The 18,803-nt window shown below is 33.6% G+C and overlaps 1 protein-coding gene across 2 annotated transcripts in view; it reads left to right on the top strand.

The window, feature by feature from the left end:
• The window catches only part of WASL (WASP like actin nucleation promoting factor), a 71,766-nt gene that overhangs the window by 40,712 nt on the left and 12,251 nt on the right, over positions 1-18,803 (top strand). Inside the window, exons 5-9 of one of the 2 annotated variants that reach the window (XM_054564262.1) lie at positions 3,441-3,464; positions 12,084-12,252; positions 13,402-13,444; positions 14,390-14,543; positions 15,407-15,424. In XM_054564262.1, the coding sequence (XP_054420237.1) occupies positions 3,441-3,464; positions 12,084-12,252; positions 13,402-13,444; positions 14,390-14,543; positions 15,407-15,424 (408 nt within the window). The remainder of the gene's footprint in view (positions 1-3,440; positions 3,465-12,083; positions 12,253-13,401; positions 13,445-14,389; positions 14,544-15,406; positions 15,425-18,803) is intronic. The other variant, XM_054564263.1, reaches the window with a different exon arrangement.

The raw sequence follows: 18,803 nt of genomic DNA, 5'->3' as shown, positions 1-18,803 counted from the left end.
TTGAAAAGTATTTCTATACATCCAGGGGTACATGTTACCCCAGTTTGAAGATCACTGTATTCAAGATTGTGCTTTACCAACTAGAGGAAATAAGCCATAAAAATGGAAGAAATTGGATCCAGAAAACAGGAATGTGAAAACATATTCCAGTTTATACATCTATATTGTTCTTTTAATGATTTTGCAAGTGAGAGATGAGGTGAAAATGAAAATAAAATTTTGCCTCACTTATTATATCCCACTTGTACTGAGGGAATAAGAGAATTATTAGAGACCTACTATTTTTGTCACTTCTTTTGGGGCTAAGACATTTGCCACTTAATTCCATATTAGGAAAGGATTTAATGCTATGGGATTACCTCTGGTTCAGTGCCTATGTTATGGTGATAGTCCAGGGACTCCCTGAGGTTCCTTTTAGTCAAAATACAGGGGTGGGCAAAAGTAAGTTTACAATTAATGAGTACACAAATGAGTTTATTCTGGTAATATGGGGTTGGCCAAAAAGTCCGTTTGCCTTTTTCTGTAAAGTAAAAGACACATGTTTCATTTTCACTAGTGATTTTATTGATTTGGATATTTTAATTATGTCAGCTATCTCCAACTATTGGCTTCTAGTGGGTAGAGGCCAGGGGTCCTGCTAAACATCTTCCAGTGCATAAGAATGCCCTGCGGAGAAGAACTAGTTGGCCAGAATGTCAGTAGTACCAAGAAACTTCGCAAACCACTTTTGGTATGTTCGATCAGTCATAGCACATTCTCCTTATACTGCACAAATCTCTTTTTGCATTTCGGTTGCATTTTTACTTTTCTTGAAATAATAAAGTATAATACACCAAAAATGTTGCATGTTTTCTTCCATTTTCAAAACTAAAATGGCTGCACAAAAATTCATCAATTTTTATTTTTTTAACTGTACACTGATACAACAGCTGTTGTAATACAATCTAACAGTTGTTTCGAATGAAGTTGAAGATGACTAAGCACTGTGAGAGCCATCGTATGGAAAAAGCAAAATGAACATTCAGGCCAACCCAATATTTATTAATTTTTGTATTATCTTCCTTAAAAGTAACTGTGTAAACCTACTTTTGTCCACCCTTGTATGTGACATTTTCAATATATAAAAGTAAAAAAAGCACTTTTTTTAAAAAGATTTTATTTATTTATTTTTAGACAGAGGGGAAGGGAGGGAGAAAAGGAGGGAGAGAAACATCAGTGTGGTTGCCTCACACACGTACCCCACTGGGTACTTGGCCTGTAACCCAGGCATGTGCCCTGAATGGGAATCGAACTGGCAGCCCTTTGGTTTGCAGGCCAACACTCAATCCACTGAACCACACTAGTCAGGGTAAACAAATACTTGTTAAAAAAATATAATAGTGACTTCAAAATTGGGAAGTCACTTAGTCTTACCCGGTACAAGAATTCTGCTCTATATAGTTCCTAAGCTTTTAAACATAGTATTTCAGAAGCAGAAAGATCACAGCATTAGGGAGGCAGCTGATTGATCATTGGGTAGCTCTTCCTGCTACCTCAAACTCCAGCCTCACTATTCTTTGACTTACATTTATGGGGTTCAACTTATGGAGCAACAGAGAATTAGTATATTTTATTTATCTCCCAGTAGACATTTAATATTGGTAGCCATTTATTCCATCTATTATGTACTTCCTGAACCTAACCAGTTCCATTTTCTTATTTTTCTCCTGAAGTTTATGGACCCATTATCCTGAGTGCACTGTGCTCTGAATTTACTATAGATATCTGTGTCTTCTTCCAATGGTCCTGTTTTGAATGGTCCAGCTTCAACAGTTATGTCCAGATTTGAACATCATACTCCAAAAGTAGTCTGGCTAGTACCACCATACTAAAATGTCCCTTGATTTAATTAAGCACTGTTCTGCTCATTTTTCTAGCTCCCATTCTTTGTTCAGCCATACCCTCCTCTTTTTTTACATGAATGCCTCTCAAGCCAGGATAGTGTCATGTATCTCAGTAATTGCATTTTAGAACTTAGACTCTCAACTTTATATTCATCTCAATGTATTTTCATATCTCGGTCGTCTTCAATGTAAGAAATATTTCCTCTCTGGACGCAGGGGTAACATCATCTTAGAAATTGTAGATTGACATTGATAGAATGTAATTACCTCACCTGTTTCAGAAAGTTACTTCATCACATCACCAGATGGAGTAATATATTTATATTTAGCATTGCCAGGGGGTTTTATGTGGGGTTTTTTTGGCTTTTTTTATTGTAATTTTCCATTACTATTTATTACCCTCTTAATTTTAGTTTATGAAAGTTTATAATCTATTTTATTTTATAATTTATGTGTATTTTATAATTCTGGAGAATTCTGTATTAGAAAATCTGTGGAAATTAGATTTAAAATTCTTCAGCTACTTTTGAACTTTGTAAAGCCAAAATTGTGTCAAACCTGGTATGTGAGAGTATGAATGGAAAGAGTCAATAAGACTTTTTATTTACTCCTACCTAATTGGCTATAGCTTTTTCGGTGTTTTTTCAGTTTGCCCCAGTGCTCAGACATCTCTGGGTATTCTCATTGCCGTTGTGCTTTCATTCTGTCCTGTAGCTTTGAATACTGTCTCTATGCTGATGACTCCCAAAGTTTCATATACACTACTGACCTCTCCCCAACCTTCAGATTGGTTGACATTAGTTGGGTGATGAGTACCCTTCAGACTTAGCATATGTGAGCAGAACACTTAATCCATGTTCCCCAGTCCCAGTCAGCCCTTTTTTTTTTCTTGCCTAGTCTTCCTCCTCTTAGCATTGGCTCCACCTCATCACTGGCTCACAATGGCCTCTCATAAATCCTGTCGTCAGTCACATTGGCTCTACCTTCAGAAACAGGTCCTAGATCTCTATCTCACCACCTGCTGCTATCACAATAATTAAAGCCACCATCATCTGTCATCTGGACTATTCAACTCCCTGACTAGTTTCCCTGCTGCCAGTCTGTGCCTTCTACTGTCTTTTTTTTCACATGTACCAGAGTAAACTTTTAAAACACATAGATTATATCATGTTACTTGCCCTTTTCAAGACCCTGTAAGAGCTTTCTATTATATGTAGGATGCAACCTAAGCTATTCCTTAACCATGGCCTTTGGGACCCTACATTATCCAGTCCCTGGCTTTCCTTTTAACTTATCTCCTTCCACTCCTCCTTTCTCTTACTTTAGTCCAGTTTTCATGATGTTCCTTTATGCTGTTTCCTCTTTGAGGCCTTTGAATATGTTGTTCCCTCTCTCACTTTATTCAGATGTCTGTTCAAATGTCAGTTTCTTCGAGAAGCCTTCTTGAACCACCTGTACATCAACTTAGGGATAAGACAGGTGTTTAGGTAAATTAATTTTTTATGTTGATATTTGTGTTACATATATCTAATATTCTTTTCATTTATTTTCTAACAGAGAAAAGACGAGAACCCCCAAACGGTAAGCTCTTTGATAATTATTCATCAAAAGATCTTATAGGTTAATCCTTGTAGAAACATCTATCATACATTAGTATTTGATATTTAATATCTTATGATCAGATATTAGAGATGAGATGAGATGATCTTATTATGATCAGATATCAGAAATGAGAATACAGTCTTATTATGTTCTCATTTTAAAATAACAGATGATAGATGAAGCTTAGAAAATGTACCATTTGTCTTTTTTCTAGGATGAAAAAATACTACATAGAGTGAAGATCATTACTATATCTTAATTCTGTATTTACAATTAAGTTTAGAAACTATATAATATAGTTTTACTATATTCCTTAAAGGAACTAAATTTTGCCTAGCATATTTGTTCATTTCTTACTTTTGATTTTATCTTTTTGTTGTATTGCAAAATATTATTTCATACTAGTAATATGAAACTAGCCCCTTTCAGAATGAGTACTATTATGATGGTATGGATTAGAATAATAGCTGCCCATAACCCTCCATAATTCAGTAATGAACACTTGAAGTATTATGGATTCATTTATTTAAGAAAACATTGTATATAGAAAATATTATCAAGATATAAATGACAAAGCCTCAGACCTCTGGAGCCAAGATTATCATCTGGACTCCATAAATCCTCCCTGAAATTATGTGCTAAATTTTGTAAATGGATATGATTTTTTTTCTCTGGGGATAGAATCCATGACTTTGATCACATTTAAATGGGATCCTTGACCTTCTAAAGGTAAATAACTATTACCCCAGGAGCCTTAATTATAATGGGGAATATAGCTGCTGCGTTTTAAAAGCACCTCAAATCCTCTCCTCAGAATTTAGAATAATTATTTGGGGAAACATTTAAAATAATAACAGTTCTTAATATATGACAACTATTAGTGATTGCTGGGGTTTTTTTCTTTTAAACAGTTACGTTGCCTGCTTATTTGTCCTTTAATTTCTTTTCAAATATAAAAACATGAACAAAATATTGTTGTATTAAATTTTGGATTATTTGCCTAACCAGTTTTATTTTTAAATGCCTGACTACCTTCAGTAGTACTTACCATGCGTCAAGTATTATGTACTTTGACTTCCTATTTTAAATGGAAAATTTAATGCTAAGTTTTTAGGGCTGCTGTGGAAATTAAATGAAGAACTTAAAGTGCATAGTGCTTAATAAATATTAGTTATCATGGTAAAGACAATAACAATAATAATAGCAGCTACTATTTAATGATCATTGACTAATTGCCAGGCACTCTCCAACAACCTTATGAAATAGCTCCTATTATCAGCATTTTATAGATGAGCAAGCTGGAACACAGGTAACTTGTTCAAGGTCACCTAACTAGTAAGTAGTGGAGAGGATTCAGTCTCAAGAGCTCTAACTCGAGTCTAGTCCCTTCCTTAATCACTGCTATGTCAATATTTTGAAGGAGAAACAGACCTAGGGAGAGAGGGTAGGTACCATGCCTCAGTTTATGCAGCTAGTATGTGGCAGAAGCAAAGGAAACAGAAGCAGCTGAGTCATTTCATCTGTGAACCTTTAAAGCAGTGTTGTAATTCTTTTTCCTTCATTTGTGCTCAATATTTTAATCTGTTTTTGAGTTCATTAAATTATTTTGCATTCTGTGAGGATATATCGAGTACCAGTGGGGAAGACTTCCTAGTGGTGTCCTTTATGGAAAAAGTAACCTGAGATTTCAAAGGGTAGATGTTGTACAAATAATACTATTAAAGGATGGAAATACTTTGTTTTATGAGCAATTTAATCTTTTCAATACTTACAAAATGTATTTATGAAGAAGTACCTAATCCATGAATAGATAGAATTTAGATATTCTTTTTTATGTGACAGTGGTATCTCAAAATTTTATTATCTCTACTGAGATACTCATAATTAATATAGCTTCTTCTGAGATTGAGCTTAGTTTTAAATCTTTAGATCTGTAATTCTGACTCTTTAGTGCAGTTGTTCCAAACATTTTTTCATTAAATAGAGTTTTAAAAAATAGAATCTTTAAAAGGCAAAATACACAGCACATATTGCCAATATTTGTATACTTATTTATCTAGAAAATATATGTAATATGGGATTGACATATTAAGTTGCAATAAATAGTGAAATAATTATTAATAGGAACTTTAAATTTTTTCTTGTGGTGGAGTTGGTCGTCTTGTTCTCCTAGTGCGCACGGAGACCCCTGTTTTGGAGGCAGCATGTTACTTTTCTGTATTTGGTACAATACCACTAGGTGGCAGTGGACACCTTAATTACCTTGCAGTGTTCCTGCTTAGTCTCAGATTCTCATTTAAGTTATCAGTGTAGCAGACATTTTCAAATTGTAACTATTAAAAAGACATTTTATGTAGAAGTAACATATATTCCTTAAGTGCACTTTGGGGTCTTCCTCAGTAACTCATAATCTGTACATCTTTTTTCATTCTTTATTGGTCAACCCTCACCCTTTAGCTTAGATGCTTGATTTGTTCTCAATTTCATGGGTGCTTGGCATCAGAGGCCTCTGGGCCAGTGGTATCTCAACTATGTTACCTTGGTGAGGGTTCCTGCTTTCTATTAGTCAGGGGGAAGACTTTAGTTTTTTAATTTTAAAACTAACTAGAAATGCTGTTTTTTGAAAATACTTAAAAAAACATTTCTGTGACAACTGTCCTTAATCATAAGGTAATTTGTCATTAGACTGTTTTTTTTTTTCCTTCAATAAAAAGGAAGGGAAATAGCCCCTTCCATTATGTATTTACTTAGTACATGTTCTTAGGATGAGTGTAATTTCATAAGTGTAATAATTAAATTAAACTGTATTAGAAATGATTGAAGAGTATCTCTGTGGCGAGATCTTCTATAAACTTATTAAAAAGTAACTCTGCCTTATACCATTTATCACTTTTTTTACTGTGTCACTTTTGAAACAAATATTTAATTAGGCTTTAGAACACCATTTTAAACTTATTTTCTGACACCTCCAAACTCTAAAGTAAATGACTATTGTCAGCTAAAGTAACCAAGGATCTTACCTCTTGAATTATAAGAAAACCTTTTTTCTAAATTTTGAAGGTTCTTGAATGATGAACTATTGGACTACATACTGAGAGAACTGATAAAATGATAAAGAAATAGGTATTTGTAGTGTTAGCATTATTAATCACTTTATGATTTGAAGTTTGTGTAGAAGGTGCAAGAGTTAATAGAAAGATTAGTGGTCCAGGAACCAAGATAAGAGTTCACCTTTGTCCTTGTCATTAATTGTGTAACGTTAGACAGGTCACCTGATGCTTCTTGTCCTTAGTTTTCATATATAAAATGAAACATTTAGAAAAAACTCTATAATATCCCAGCGAATAGTGATTTTTCTATACATGTCTTTAATCTGGATTTTTACATAGATTTAAAAAATGTTTTAGGGGTACTCAAGTAATCTATAGGTAATGACACTAAATAGCCAATGCCAGGGCTTTGTAACTGCATGGCTGATGTGTAACAATTTATCCATACCTGATTTTGGGGTAGAGGAAGAAGGGGAAACAGGGTGACTAAAATATGAGTTAAACTTTGTTACTCTACAAACCACTTACATTTTGTTTCTGTCCTCTTCATCCTTGAACTTTCTGCGAGGACGGATGGCTGAGTTATGTTCTTTAGTGAGTTACGAATTGTACTTACAAGAACTTTATTATTTCCTAGAAAAGAATTCAATAGCTTGGATAATTTAAGCTGTTAAAGTTAACTTTACCCAGCTCTTAACATTTAGAACATCCATTGTAAAATAGATTAAAAAGTTTTATATAAGTTAAAACAGCATAAAAATATTTTTATTTGCTTTTGTATAAAAACTACTTACAGTTGACCCTTGAACAACACCATTTGAACTGCTTGGGTCCTCTTACGGATTTTTTTCAATAAATACATGCAGTACAGTAAATATTTCTTTTTATTTTCTTAATATTTTCTTTTTCTCTACATTATTGTGAGAATACAGTATGTAAGATACATAACATACAAAATACGTATTAATTGACTATTTTTTGTTCATGGTAAGTCTTCTGATCAACAATAGCCTATTAGTAGGGGGAGGCAAATGCTATGCACAAATTTTTGACTGCACAGGGTCAACATGCTTAACCCTTGTGTTGCTCAAGGGCCAACAGTCTAGTTATTAATTTTGTTTTGTTTTAATGGTGATCTGGTGAACCAGGGTAGGGGGAAAAGTAGGTTTACAGTTTGTAAGTAATACAATTAATAAATAATAATACAAGACTAAACTGTATTGCATACTCACAACTATAAACCTACTTTTGCCTCACCCTGTAGTTGCTGTATGAACACATAGTTCAGGAAAGGGGGTGGTATGTATAAAGAGAGTGCCTAACTCTTGATACTCCTAAATCTTTCTTAAGTCAATGCTTAAATCCTATTCTGTTTATACTATTGAGTATCAAGTTAAGAGAGTACATAATAATTTGCAGTATCTTACTATGGACAGTGTTGCTTGTACTGATAGATAAAGATAAATTATAAGAAGAAAGAAAACAGAAAAGGGAGAATGAGAAGTAAAATCACATCACTGGATGAGTCTTTGAAGGTAGAGGTATGACCCCAGTTCAGCCATCTAACATGCGAATTCTAGTTATTCTCAGTAAATCCCCTTATTTTGTGAAACTATGGCAAACACAGAAATCTGGTATCTGAACAACTTTGAGGATCCCAGTCTTTACTGTTTCATAAGCCTTCTGTATTGGTTTTTGTTTTTCACTTTTAAATTAAATGTATTGGAGTGACATTGCTTAATAAAATGATACAGATTTTGCCCTGGCTGATGTGGCTCAGTGGATTGAGAGCCAGCCTGTGAACTGAACAGTTGCTGGTTCACTTCCCAGTCAGGGCACATGCCTGGATTGTGGACCAAGTCCTCAGTTGGGGGCTTGCAAGAGGCAACCAATTGATACAGCTATCGCACATTGATGTTTCTCTCCCTTTCTTCCTCCCTTTCCCTCTCTCTAGAAAGAAAGAAAATCTTTAAAAAAAATTGTATAAGTTTCAAGTGTAAATTCTATAATACATCATTTGTATATTGCATTGTGTGTTTACCACTCAATGTCACATCTCTTTTCATCACACCATATATTTGACCCCCTTTACCTTTTTACCTCTCCCCAACACCCCTTCCCTCTGGTAACCATCATAATGTTGTCTCTGTGAGTTTTTGTTTTTGTTTGTTCATTTGTTGCTTTTAGTTTGAATTCCCACATATGAGTAAAATCATATGGTTCTTGATTTTTTCTGGCTGATTTATTTCACTTAGCATAATATTCTCAGGATCCATCCATGTTGTCACAAGGGGCAGTATTTCATTTTCCCTTAAGGCTGAGAGTAGGATTCCATAGTATGTATGCACTACATCTTGCTTATCCAATTATCTATTGAAAGACACTGGTTGTTTCCATGTTGTGGCCACTGTGAATAATGCTGCAGTGAACATAGGGGTACATGTATCTTTGTTAATAAATGTATTTAGATGTTTGGGTAGATACCCAGAAGAGGGGTTGCTGGGTCATGCGGTAGCTCTGTTCTTGAAACTTTTGGGGGTATTTCCATACTGTTTTTAATAGAGGCCATACCAGTTTGCATCCCCACCAGCAGTTAATGAGAGTTCCTTTTTCTCTGCAACCTCTCCAACACTTGCTTATTGAACAGATAAACAATTTGGAAGGATATGCATTTATTACCCATTACTTGTCTTATTGATAGTAGCCATTCCAGCAGCTGTGAGGTGGTATCTCATTGCAGTTTTGATTACATTTCCCTAATAGACAATGAAGTTGGTCATCTTTTTAGCTGTTGATCTTTTGTATGTCTTGAAGGCAGGGGAAGTAAAAGCAAAAATAAATGAACTATATCAAACTCAAAAGCTTCTGCTCAACCAAAGAAACGCAACAAAACAAAAAGGCGGCCAATTGAATGGGAGAAGATATTTGAAAACAATACCTCTGATAAGGGGTTAAATCCAAAATATATAAAGAACTCACACAAATCAGGGGGGAAAAAAATCCAATTAAATGGGCAGAGGACTTGAACAGACACCTAACCTTTAAATCTTGATCCAGTTATTTTTTAAACTATTCTGTAATATACTAAATTAGCTTTCAATGACTTTACACTTATTATGCACTAGCTTCCATTTTTTTCCAAGAAGAATTTACTTTTGGCCAACATGAGTAACTTCCTATGGAATTTTGTAAAAAAAAATAAGTAGAATATTTAGACATTTGCAAGCTTTGAGTAGTAAGGGAAAATAGCTGAATTTTGGTGATATTAAACATACATGTTTTGCCAAATTGTTTACTTGTTTGATAAAGTGTCAGATGGCTTTCATAATTTTGCTATAGCTTTATTTCATCTTTAATTAGTAGAGAGAATAAAGGGTTATGTATATAATTTACCCAGGTAGGTAAATACTTTTCTTTTAGATAAATTTAGATACCTTTGAGGTTTTCAGCACAATTGAAGAATTACAACCAAATTGGCATTTAATGATTACTTAATATACATTAGCCCATAATTTCTTGGGGTTTCTATTTGCTATTCTGTGATTGTGGATTTTGGTCAGGTCCCCAAGACAACATCCACAGTTGGTGATTTGCTAGAAGGACTCACAGGACCTAGCATATGAGGTCTGTCCAGAAAGGTATCCAGCCATGTAATGTGAAAAGTAAAGACATTTATTGAAGAAGATACAAGATAAAAGAAACATTGTACATAGGACAATGACACCTCAGTCCCCTTCAAAGTAGGCACCTTGAGACCTCACAGAGTTCTCCCAGTCACCATCAGCTGCCCCGCTGTATTATCCTGAATCTCATCAAAGGTCTGAAATCTCTTCCCTTTCCAAGGTGGTTTTAGTTTTAGGAAAAGCCAGAAGTCACAGGGCACCAAATCTGGGCTGTAGGGAGGTTGAGTCACCTGGGTGAAGTCCAGAGACTTGTCATGAGTAGGCACATTATCATGATAAAGCTGCCAATCACCAGTTGCCCATAGCTGCAGCTTTCCAAATCATCAGAATGGTTTCCACAGAGGAATGTTAAGGTTTAACGTAAAATTTGACGTAGACTCATTGTTCTACTCACACAGTCATTTTGAATGCAACAGCCACAGTATGCATGCTTGGTCAGTGGTGTCTAAGAACACTGAACAATGACTAGTACAGTGAAGTTGTCATTGTTCACACACGTGCATTCCAGTCCACTCTGCTCAGCTGTTAGGTTACGTTGATGTCACGCAAACCATTCTCATTATATTAACAATGGCTGGACTCATGGCAAATATTTATTACAGTGAAAGGATATATAATAAAATCAACAATGGGAAAGGCACATAGGGTTAACCTTGGGGGAATTCATACAAGAATTCTCTCACCAAAGTCACAGGAAGTAAGCTTAATTTCTCCAGTAAAGAATTGTGAAAACACATGCGAAATGTTATCTAAAGAAGATTTTTAGAGCCTCAGTTTATTGTTAAAGACCAGGTGGCTAGTCACATAGGATGCTAATTACATATAATACATACCGAGATTCTAATCTCCCAGAAGGAAAGCAGCTGTTTAGTATAAACCACATTGTTACTACAAACAGTTTAGAAACAGTGAGCCAATCTTATCAGGGCATAATGAGAACCCTCTTGGAATCCAAGTTCACAGATACCAACTGAAGGCCAACCTTGTAAGCAGGCCTGCTGTGTTGCTGTTTTTCTGCATAGTGGTGATTATTTTATACAGCATTTTGAAAGATGTAATTAATCATCTTAGAGGACTTTGGTCTGTTAGGAGGTTTTGTTAGAGAATCATGTATTAAAATGGGACCTCTAAGGAACATGTGTTCCTATTCAGGTAGCTTTATAAGGAATTTTTAAGTTAAATACATTTTGTTCAGACTTTCATGCTTTTAAGACCAAGATTATTTTTTTGATTCATAAAACAGATTTTGTGCTGCATTTAGTGTAACTCTGTAAGATGCTATTAATAATATCTGAAGGTGCCTGAGATATATTTACTGTTGACACTGCTGAAAATGAGTGCTTTGAGAATTTTTTTCTTCTTAAATTTTTGAGCTCTATACTTTTCATAGTCAAAGTGTATGTATATATACTGATGGGGAAATACTACTGGACTTAAATATGGCAGTTTTAGGGGAAAAAAGCAATAATCGCCTAAGAACTTTTTTCCTCATAAAGTACTGAAATAAAAAAAAGTGGTAAGACTAGATATCTTCGTTAGATTTGAAAGTAGATGACTCACTTTCTTTTACTAATTTTATTATGTGGTAATATAAATTTACAGTCAGAATTTAATATTATGAAAATACAAGTATGTTTTGAAATAATGTGTCTATGCTAATGTGCTTAAGAATTTATTATAGGTTTTTAAAAATTTAGGCAGTTTTTTATTATTTATTAAAAAATAGCTAGAAAGTTTAAAATAGAAATAATTTATAATAATGAAATGCCCCTACTTCAGAAATAAAGACTTTCAAGTTATAAGTTATGATGGTAATACTTACCTTAAATTATATCCTTTACATATTATTTTTACTTTATTTACAGGTCCTAATCTACCCATGGCAACAGTTGACATAAAAAATCCAGAAATCACAACCAATAGGTTTTATAGTCAACAAGTCAACAATATCTCCCATACCAAAGAAAAGAAAAAAGGAAAAGCTAAAAAGAAGAGATTAACAAAGGCAGATATTGGAACACCAAGCAATTTCCAGTAAGACAGTTCTTTTGTTGTTTTTAACCTACTTTTTATTTATTCATCACGGCTCTTGTTAGAAAATTTACTTTTTGATAGGACCCTTACATTTATCACTTACATACCTTTTAGTTAGAGATTTTGTTGGAGTTTTATTTTGTTTTACTTTCTAAGTTATGTTTTATTCGTTAGGCTATTGTAGTTATCCCAACTTTTCCCCCTTTGTTCCCCTCCACCCCGCCCCCTCCTTTCCCTCAGGCAGTCCCCACACCATTGTTCATGTTCATGGGGTCATGTGTATAAGTTCTTTGGCTACCCAATTTCCTATACCATAAGAGGTTTTTTTGTTGTTTTAAGCTATTGCTCAGCGGACTTTCTGTGAGTCTTGCAGTTTATTTACTTTTTTACTCATTAGAAAAGAAAGATAGTTTTTTCTTTAATTGTTGGACATAAAAATGATTTCTCTTTTCTCTATAGAAAATGGTATTTGGCAATTGCTTAGAGGCATTGTCCTAGTGTGTTTGGGCTACTGCAATAGAATACCATACAATGGGTGGGTTATAAACAACAGAAATTTATTTCTTACAGTTTGGAGGCTGACAAGTTCAAGGCACTGGCAACATTTGGTGTCTAGTGAGGCCCCATTTCCTGGCTTATAGGTGTTTTTTTTTTGCTCTGCCTTCACATGTTAAGGCAGGGTGGGTGAGCTCTCTGGGGCCTGTTTTTTAAAGGCACTAATCTCATTCATGAGGTATCCATCCTCATGATGTAATCACTTCTTAAAATTCTCATCTCTTAGTACTGTCACATTGGGGATTAAGCTTTAACATATGAATATTTGGAGACAATCTAAAGCAGGCATTATTTTATTAGCTTATTACAAAATTCCTTTCCTCTCATATGTATAACACCTGTATTCTTATGTTCGTTTGACAATTAAGGAAATGAATGCTTGGAAAGATTGTGCAAAAATGTTAAGACTCTATTAGTAGCAGAGTCTGGTCTAGCATCCAGGTCTCCAGACAACTTGTGCAGTTTTTCCCTTAATATGGTTCTATCTATGAGAACTATCTATTAAGGCCAACAATTCACTGGGTGGATTGGATTTCATATATATCATGTTTTTCATGCCAATCGTGCATTTTTTTCCCCTATCTTCTACTTTAGGCACATTGGGCATGTTGGTTGGGATCCAAATACTGGCTTTGATGTAAGTATCTTTTCAAACCATAAACATTATTGTTCTAAATATGTGGGCATGTTGTGGCCTGTCTTTAGATTCTTCTTTTTAATATCTCATTTTTGTGAATTTTAGTGTTTATTTGAACGTGTATGTATGTACGTATACCACTGAGGTTTGAAACCATAGTGGTGGTCTATCATTCACAGCTAAGTCTCTAAAAGTTTTTGTATGCCTTGGCTTTATGTACTGTATAAGTAAAGTCCTTGTACTTTGAAAGCAAAAAGAAAGTTATTTCTGCTCAATATTTATTTCAGGAAAATAAATATATGCCAAATTATTGAAAATTACTATAATCAAGTTCCGAATACCCAATTGTTGACTTATCTTGATCTTTTCATTTTTTTTTTTTTTGGCAGTTTCATCGTTCATTAATTTATAGTACTGTGAGCAAAATAGATGAAACTTTAGGCAAAAAAAAGGCAAAAAGAAATATTCGTGATTGAGATTAAAAATCCTTTTGGTCGTTTTTGTTATAACTACAAAGTTAACTCCACAGGCACTGAGTTCCTCTTTGTGTTGGGCACTGGACAGGGTGCTTAGAGTGTGAGGTCTTGCCCTCAAATTTTCAAATTGATCTTTGGGTATTTATTTATTTATTTGTGGTTATAACCATGTCTTCTTTAGGATAAGGTGGAATAGGTGAGCATTAAATATATCTGAGTCATGAATGGGTTAGGGAAAAATCTAAATGAGATGCCCTAATTTTGAAGGCAAGGAATAAAAAAAATAAAATATAAAATCAGTTCTTACCTTTTTTTAATTAGAAAGCTTAATCAGCATATAAATAATGTAACCATGTTAAAATTTATAGTTAAAATAATTTCATAAAGAGCACAGATAAGAATTAAATTTTATTATGCTTGTTTTTAAAAAGTGGAATTTTATAGTTAGTAGTTATTTTATCTGTTGTAGCTGAATAATTTGGATCCAGAATTGAAGAATCTTTTTGATATGTGTGGAATCTCTGAGGCACAACTTAAAGACAGAGAAACATCAAAAGTCATATATGATTTTATTGAAAAAACAGGAGGTGTTGAAGCTGTTAAAAATGAACTACGAAGGCAAGGTAACTTTTTCTTTTATGTAGGAATTCTAATCTATTTTTCCTTATGAAACAAGCTCAGTTTTATTTAAGACAACCATGCACATTATTATGAACCTTCAATGTTTGAATTTATGCATAACTCATTGTTATAAATGCTTCCTCAGTAAGTCACAGATGATGGAAGGTCTTGAGGACACTTGTGTTTCTTGACTCTCTTTTTCTCCACTATTACCACTGACATTTACTTTATATACCACCAAATGATGCTCAGGGTCTCTCTGAGTTCTCCATATTTATAAGTCTAAATTATTGGTGACATTTATAAGACCATTCATACCACTATCCTTTCACCTGCATACCTGTAACTAAGAGTAGACTATATTAACCTGATTGGCTTTGTTTTTTTAAACTTTATTAAAACTGCTTGTCATTTTAGCTGTTTTTAAAGCATCAAAATAGGCGAGGCCTTTCCTCAGTGAAATTACCTAAAACAGTAACAACAGCAAAAAGGCATTAGAAAACAGCATTCGAAACAAAGTTAATTATTATCATACTCAAGAACCTTACTCCTAGTGTGGAACCTGTTAGACACCAAATAGTGATTTTTATAAGAGATAAATTTTTTTAGGAAAAGTAAAAAAGATACTTCTTTTTATTAAGAAAATATTGTCTAGGCAGAGCATATAATACTTTTAGAAATATGAAAGAATTAGAAGTTAATGAAGTCTGTAAAATCTATTGAATTAAATCTCTTAAAACTTAATTTTGTAAAATTACGTAATCAGGTTTATAAAAAGTACTAGACTTGTGATTTTCTGTATCTTCTTTGTGTGCACACATGCAATTGTCTGAAGTCCGTTAACTCATAATCATCTGCCCTTTAGGTCCACCACAATGGAGTGGTATGTATGTGCAATGTCATTTGACCCAGTGCCCTAAATTATGCATGGTGTGATGTGTTTATTTTCAGAGAAGCTGGGCTTCATTTATCCTGCCACCAGATCTGATATCCAGTGAGGTTTTCTGCCCTTTACTCAAACTAATGTTTTGTCCATGTAGATGCTTAAAGTAAAAAGAAAATTTATTTCTCTATGAGTCAGAGCTCATATTTTGTCTGTAATTTAGATAATTTTATTGGAATCCTGTGGGTTTTTTAAAACTCTGGTTAACCCATAGCAACCTTTGTTGTCTTTAATTACTTATTATACTTGTAGTGATTGCTTTTACTACTTGGCATTATTTAATATCCTATGTAAAACATACTTAAATTTTTATATTTGGGGCAGGGAAGGAAGACTAAACATGAACAGACTCACTCTATGAATCCTATAAATGTCTACTCAAAGTTGTCAGTATTCCCATAAATTTTAATTTGTGTTGAATAACATTTTTCTGTTTGCTTTATCTTGATGAGATTGCATGACAGCAGTTCTTTAATGTTTCCTGAATTGTATAATATTGCATTTAAGTATTATATTACTTTATACTTTTTGTTTATAATACCTATTAATATCAAATATCTAGAGGGTTATCTACCAATTACTCTTAATATTGATCTGCAAATTATTTATTTCTAAGTATATTGTTGTCCTTTCTTGATAGTGTACCATCAAGACAAAGTTTTTTCTGTAAATTTCAGTATTTTTGTTTTAACTAAGTTTTGATAGTAAAAATCTTTTTTATTTGATCTAAGAAATACTGTCATTCTGATTCTGCTGTTTGTGGTGACTCTTAGAGTTTTGAAAATCTCTAGAACATCAGACTTTTTCATAGTGTTGTGTGGTATCTGCTTAGCAGACATTTTGGGGCATATAAACCTAACTGACATTGAGTCTAGAATTAAATGTGATTTTAATTACTTAATTCACATTGTTGCCTTTCCTCACACCACAATATTTGGAAACACACCAAAACATTAAGGTGTTTCCAGTCACTTTTCAAGGTTAATAGAAATGCTAACCTTCTGCTATATGCAAAACTGGATGCAGCTGACCATTTATTCACTATAAATTTAGGCTCTTTTTTTCTCTGACCAATTTTTTTTAAATTGTTTAACTTTATTTTTATTTTTGACACTATTACAGATGTCCCCCTTCCCCCCCTTTGCCTACCCTCACCCCTAGAATTTTAAATTTTTATTGATTTTTTAAGATTTTATTTATTTTTAATTAATTAATTAATTTTTTCAAATACATTTGTCTCTGCCTACCCCCCACCACTTTCCCTTGCGCCCTCCCTCCCATCCTCCCTCTCTCCCTCAACTCTTCCCCTTTGGTTTTGTCCATGAGTCCTTGCTATATGTTCCTTGACTTTCCCCTTCCCTTCCCTTCCTTTTCCCCCCGCCCCCCCTCCCTCCTTCCCTCTTGTCTCTGAGCAATTATTTTTAATGGGTATTAGTGGGACCCCAAATTATTCCAATAAATATACTTACTGCAAGTTTAAAGGAACTTAACTTCTCCTTACTGAAGAAATATCATTTTACATACAGAAGATTATGGACACAAAGTCCTCAGTGAAACCAGGAGTGATGGCTGCTAAAACCTTATGTAGTAGACTAGGGTAGGTCCTTTCCCTCTTGATTAACAAACAACTAGATCATAAAAGTGCCAGTCTAGACACATATCATTAGTATTTGAAATATAAATTTTAAACTGACTAAAATGAAGTCTTTGTATCTGCTTGAAGGATTCGATGTACTGTCTTATTCAGGGAGTACATAAAATATATATATAATGTGTGTCTTTTTGGGTTTTGCCCTTTTTTACAAAATGTGTTAGAATAGTTCTCCTTGCTTTGGATCTAGTGAGAAAATTGGGCATACCCTAGCTGCAGCATCTAGACCTCCAGTGTACCTTACACCTTGAGTGTAAATCATAACAGCTTCCCTCAGTGGTGGCTGACAGCCAAGTAGAATAACTCTCCTGTTTTCAGCTATACGTGTTATTTTTAGTTATAAAAGTTTGTGTGCCAGGAGACAATACTCTTGTGTATATTGATTGGCCTTTCTGCATACTTCATCTAATGTTTATATTTGATAGCATATTTTTAATAGCACACTTTCCATGATTGCCCCAAATGAAACTGGAACATGCCATTTTATTTCCTTTGAAGAAAGTTTCTTTTTTCTCTTTGGTTGCATTATTGGTATTTGTAATTAAGGTAGGTATTTGTATAGATTGTAGAACTAGCCATCAATAATATATTGTAGTTTGTATAGCTGTAATGGATTCTAGGATTTCTCTAACCATAAAAATAGGTAATTTTTCTATTCAGTTTTTAAAAGGAATGAACAAATAATGAAGTTCATTATTATATAAATGTGTATACTGTTACTGTTGGTAAAGGCATGCCTCTAGAAATATAATAAATTTGTACTTTGAATTATTGTATCTTACACTTTCACTTAACTATAATAAGAATAAAACTATTGCCCTGGTTGGTGTGGCTCAGTGGATTGAGTGCCAGCTTGTGAACCAAAGGGTTGCCAGTTCAATTCCCAGCCAGGGCACATGGCTGGGATGCAGGCCAGGCCCCCACTAGGGGGCGTGCAAGAGGCGACCACACACTGTTGTTTCTCTTCTCTTTCTCCCTCTTTTCCCCTCTCCAAAAATAAATAAACTTAAAAAAATAACTTAAATTTTATAGCATATAGTAATTAAGTTAATTTGTTAATAGTTCTTGTCTCTTGAATAAATAGTTTAACATTTCAGTTGAGCAACCAGTCTTCCTAATGCCTTCACTAGAATTGCTGACCATCTTTTAGAAATATAGGACATTACATATTATATATTATTATGGTAATTGCATTATCTTTTTTATATTATATTCAATGTATTTATGAAAACATAGGACATAAAATACAAATGTAAATTAGGTGACAGCTGTACATTTTTAAAGGAACAATATTTGTGTTTAGCTTAGATTACTTTGAATAAATTCTAATAAGTTATGCTTCATTAGCTATTTAAATCTGAGTGTGAATTATTTTTATATAACTAAATATACGTGATTTTTTAAAAAAAGAAGATATCCATTCTTTTTATTAAAATGTAAAATAATCCTAATGGAAAATTTATTTTTTTATTTATTTTTGTTATTATTATATGAAAAAGTGTTTATTGCCTTACTTTCAGAAGTGGTGCTGATTCCTGAAAACTAAATTTTACTGTTTTAGCTAATACTTTTTCAAGAAACAACAGGAAGGTAATCTTTAAGTATACCCAAATAGAACTGTAAGATACCATCTGTGGTCAGATGTCTTTATAAAATAAAACAGAGGTG

The sequence above is a fragment of the Pteronotus mesoamericanus genome, unplaced genomic scaffold, assembly GCF_021234165.1.
Source record: "Pteronotus mesoamericanus isolate MK-2021 breed Mesoamerican mustached bat unplaced genomic scaffold, CSHL_Meso_final scaffold_85, whole genome shotgun sequence".
Taxonomy (NCBI): domain Eukaryota; kingdom Metazoa; phylum Chordata; class Mammalia; order Chiroptera; family Mormoopidae; genus Pteronotus; species Pteronotus mesoamericanus.
The sequence above is the reverse complement of the archived record's forward strand: the minus strand, read 5'-3'. Positions and strand labels throughout refer to the sequence as shown.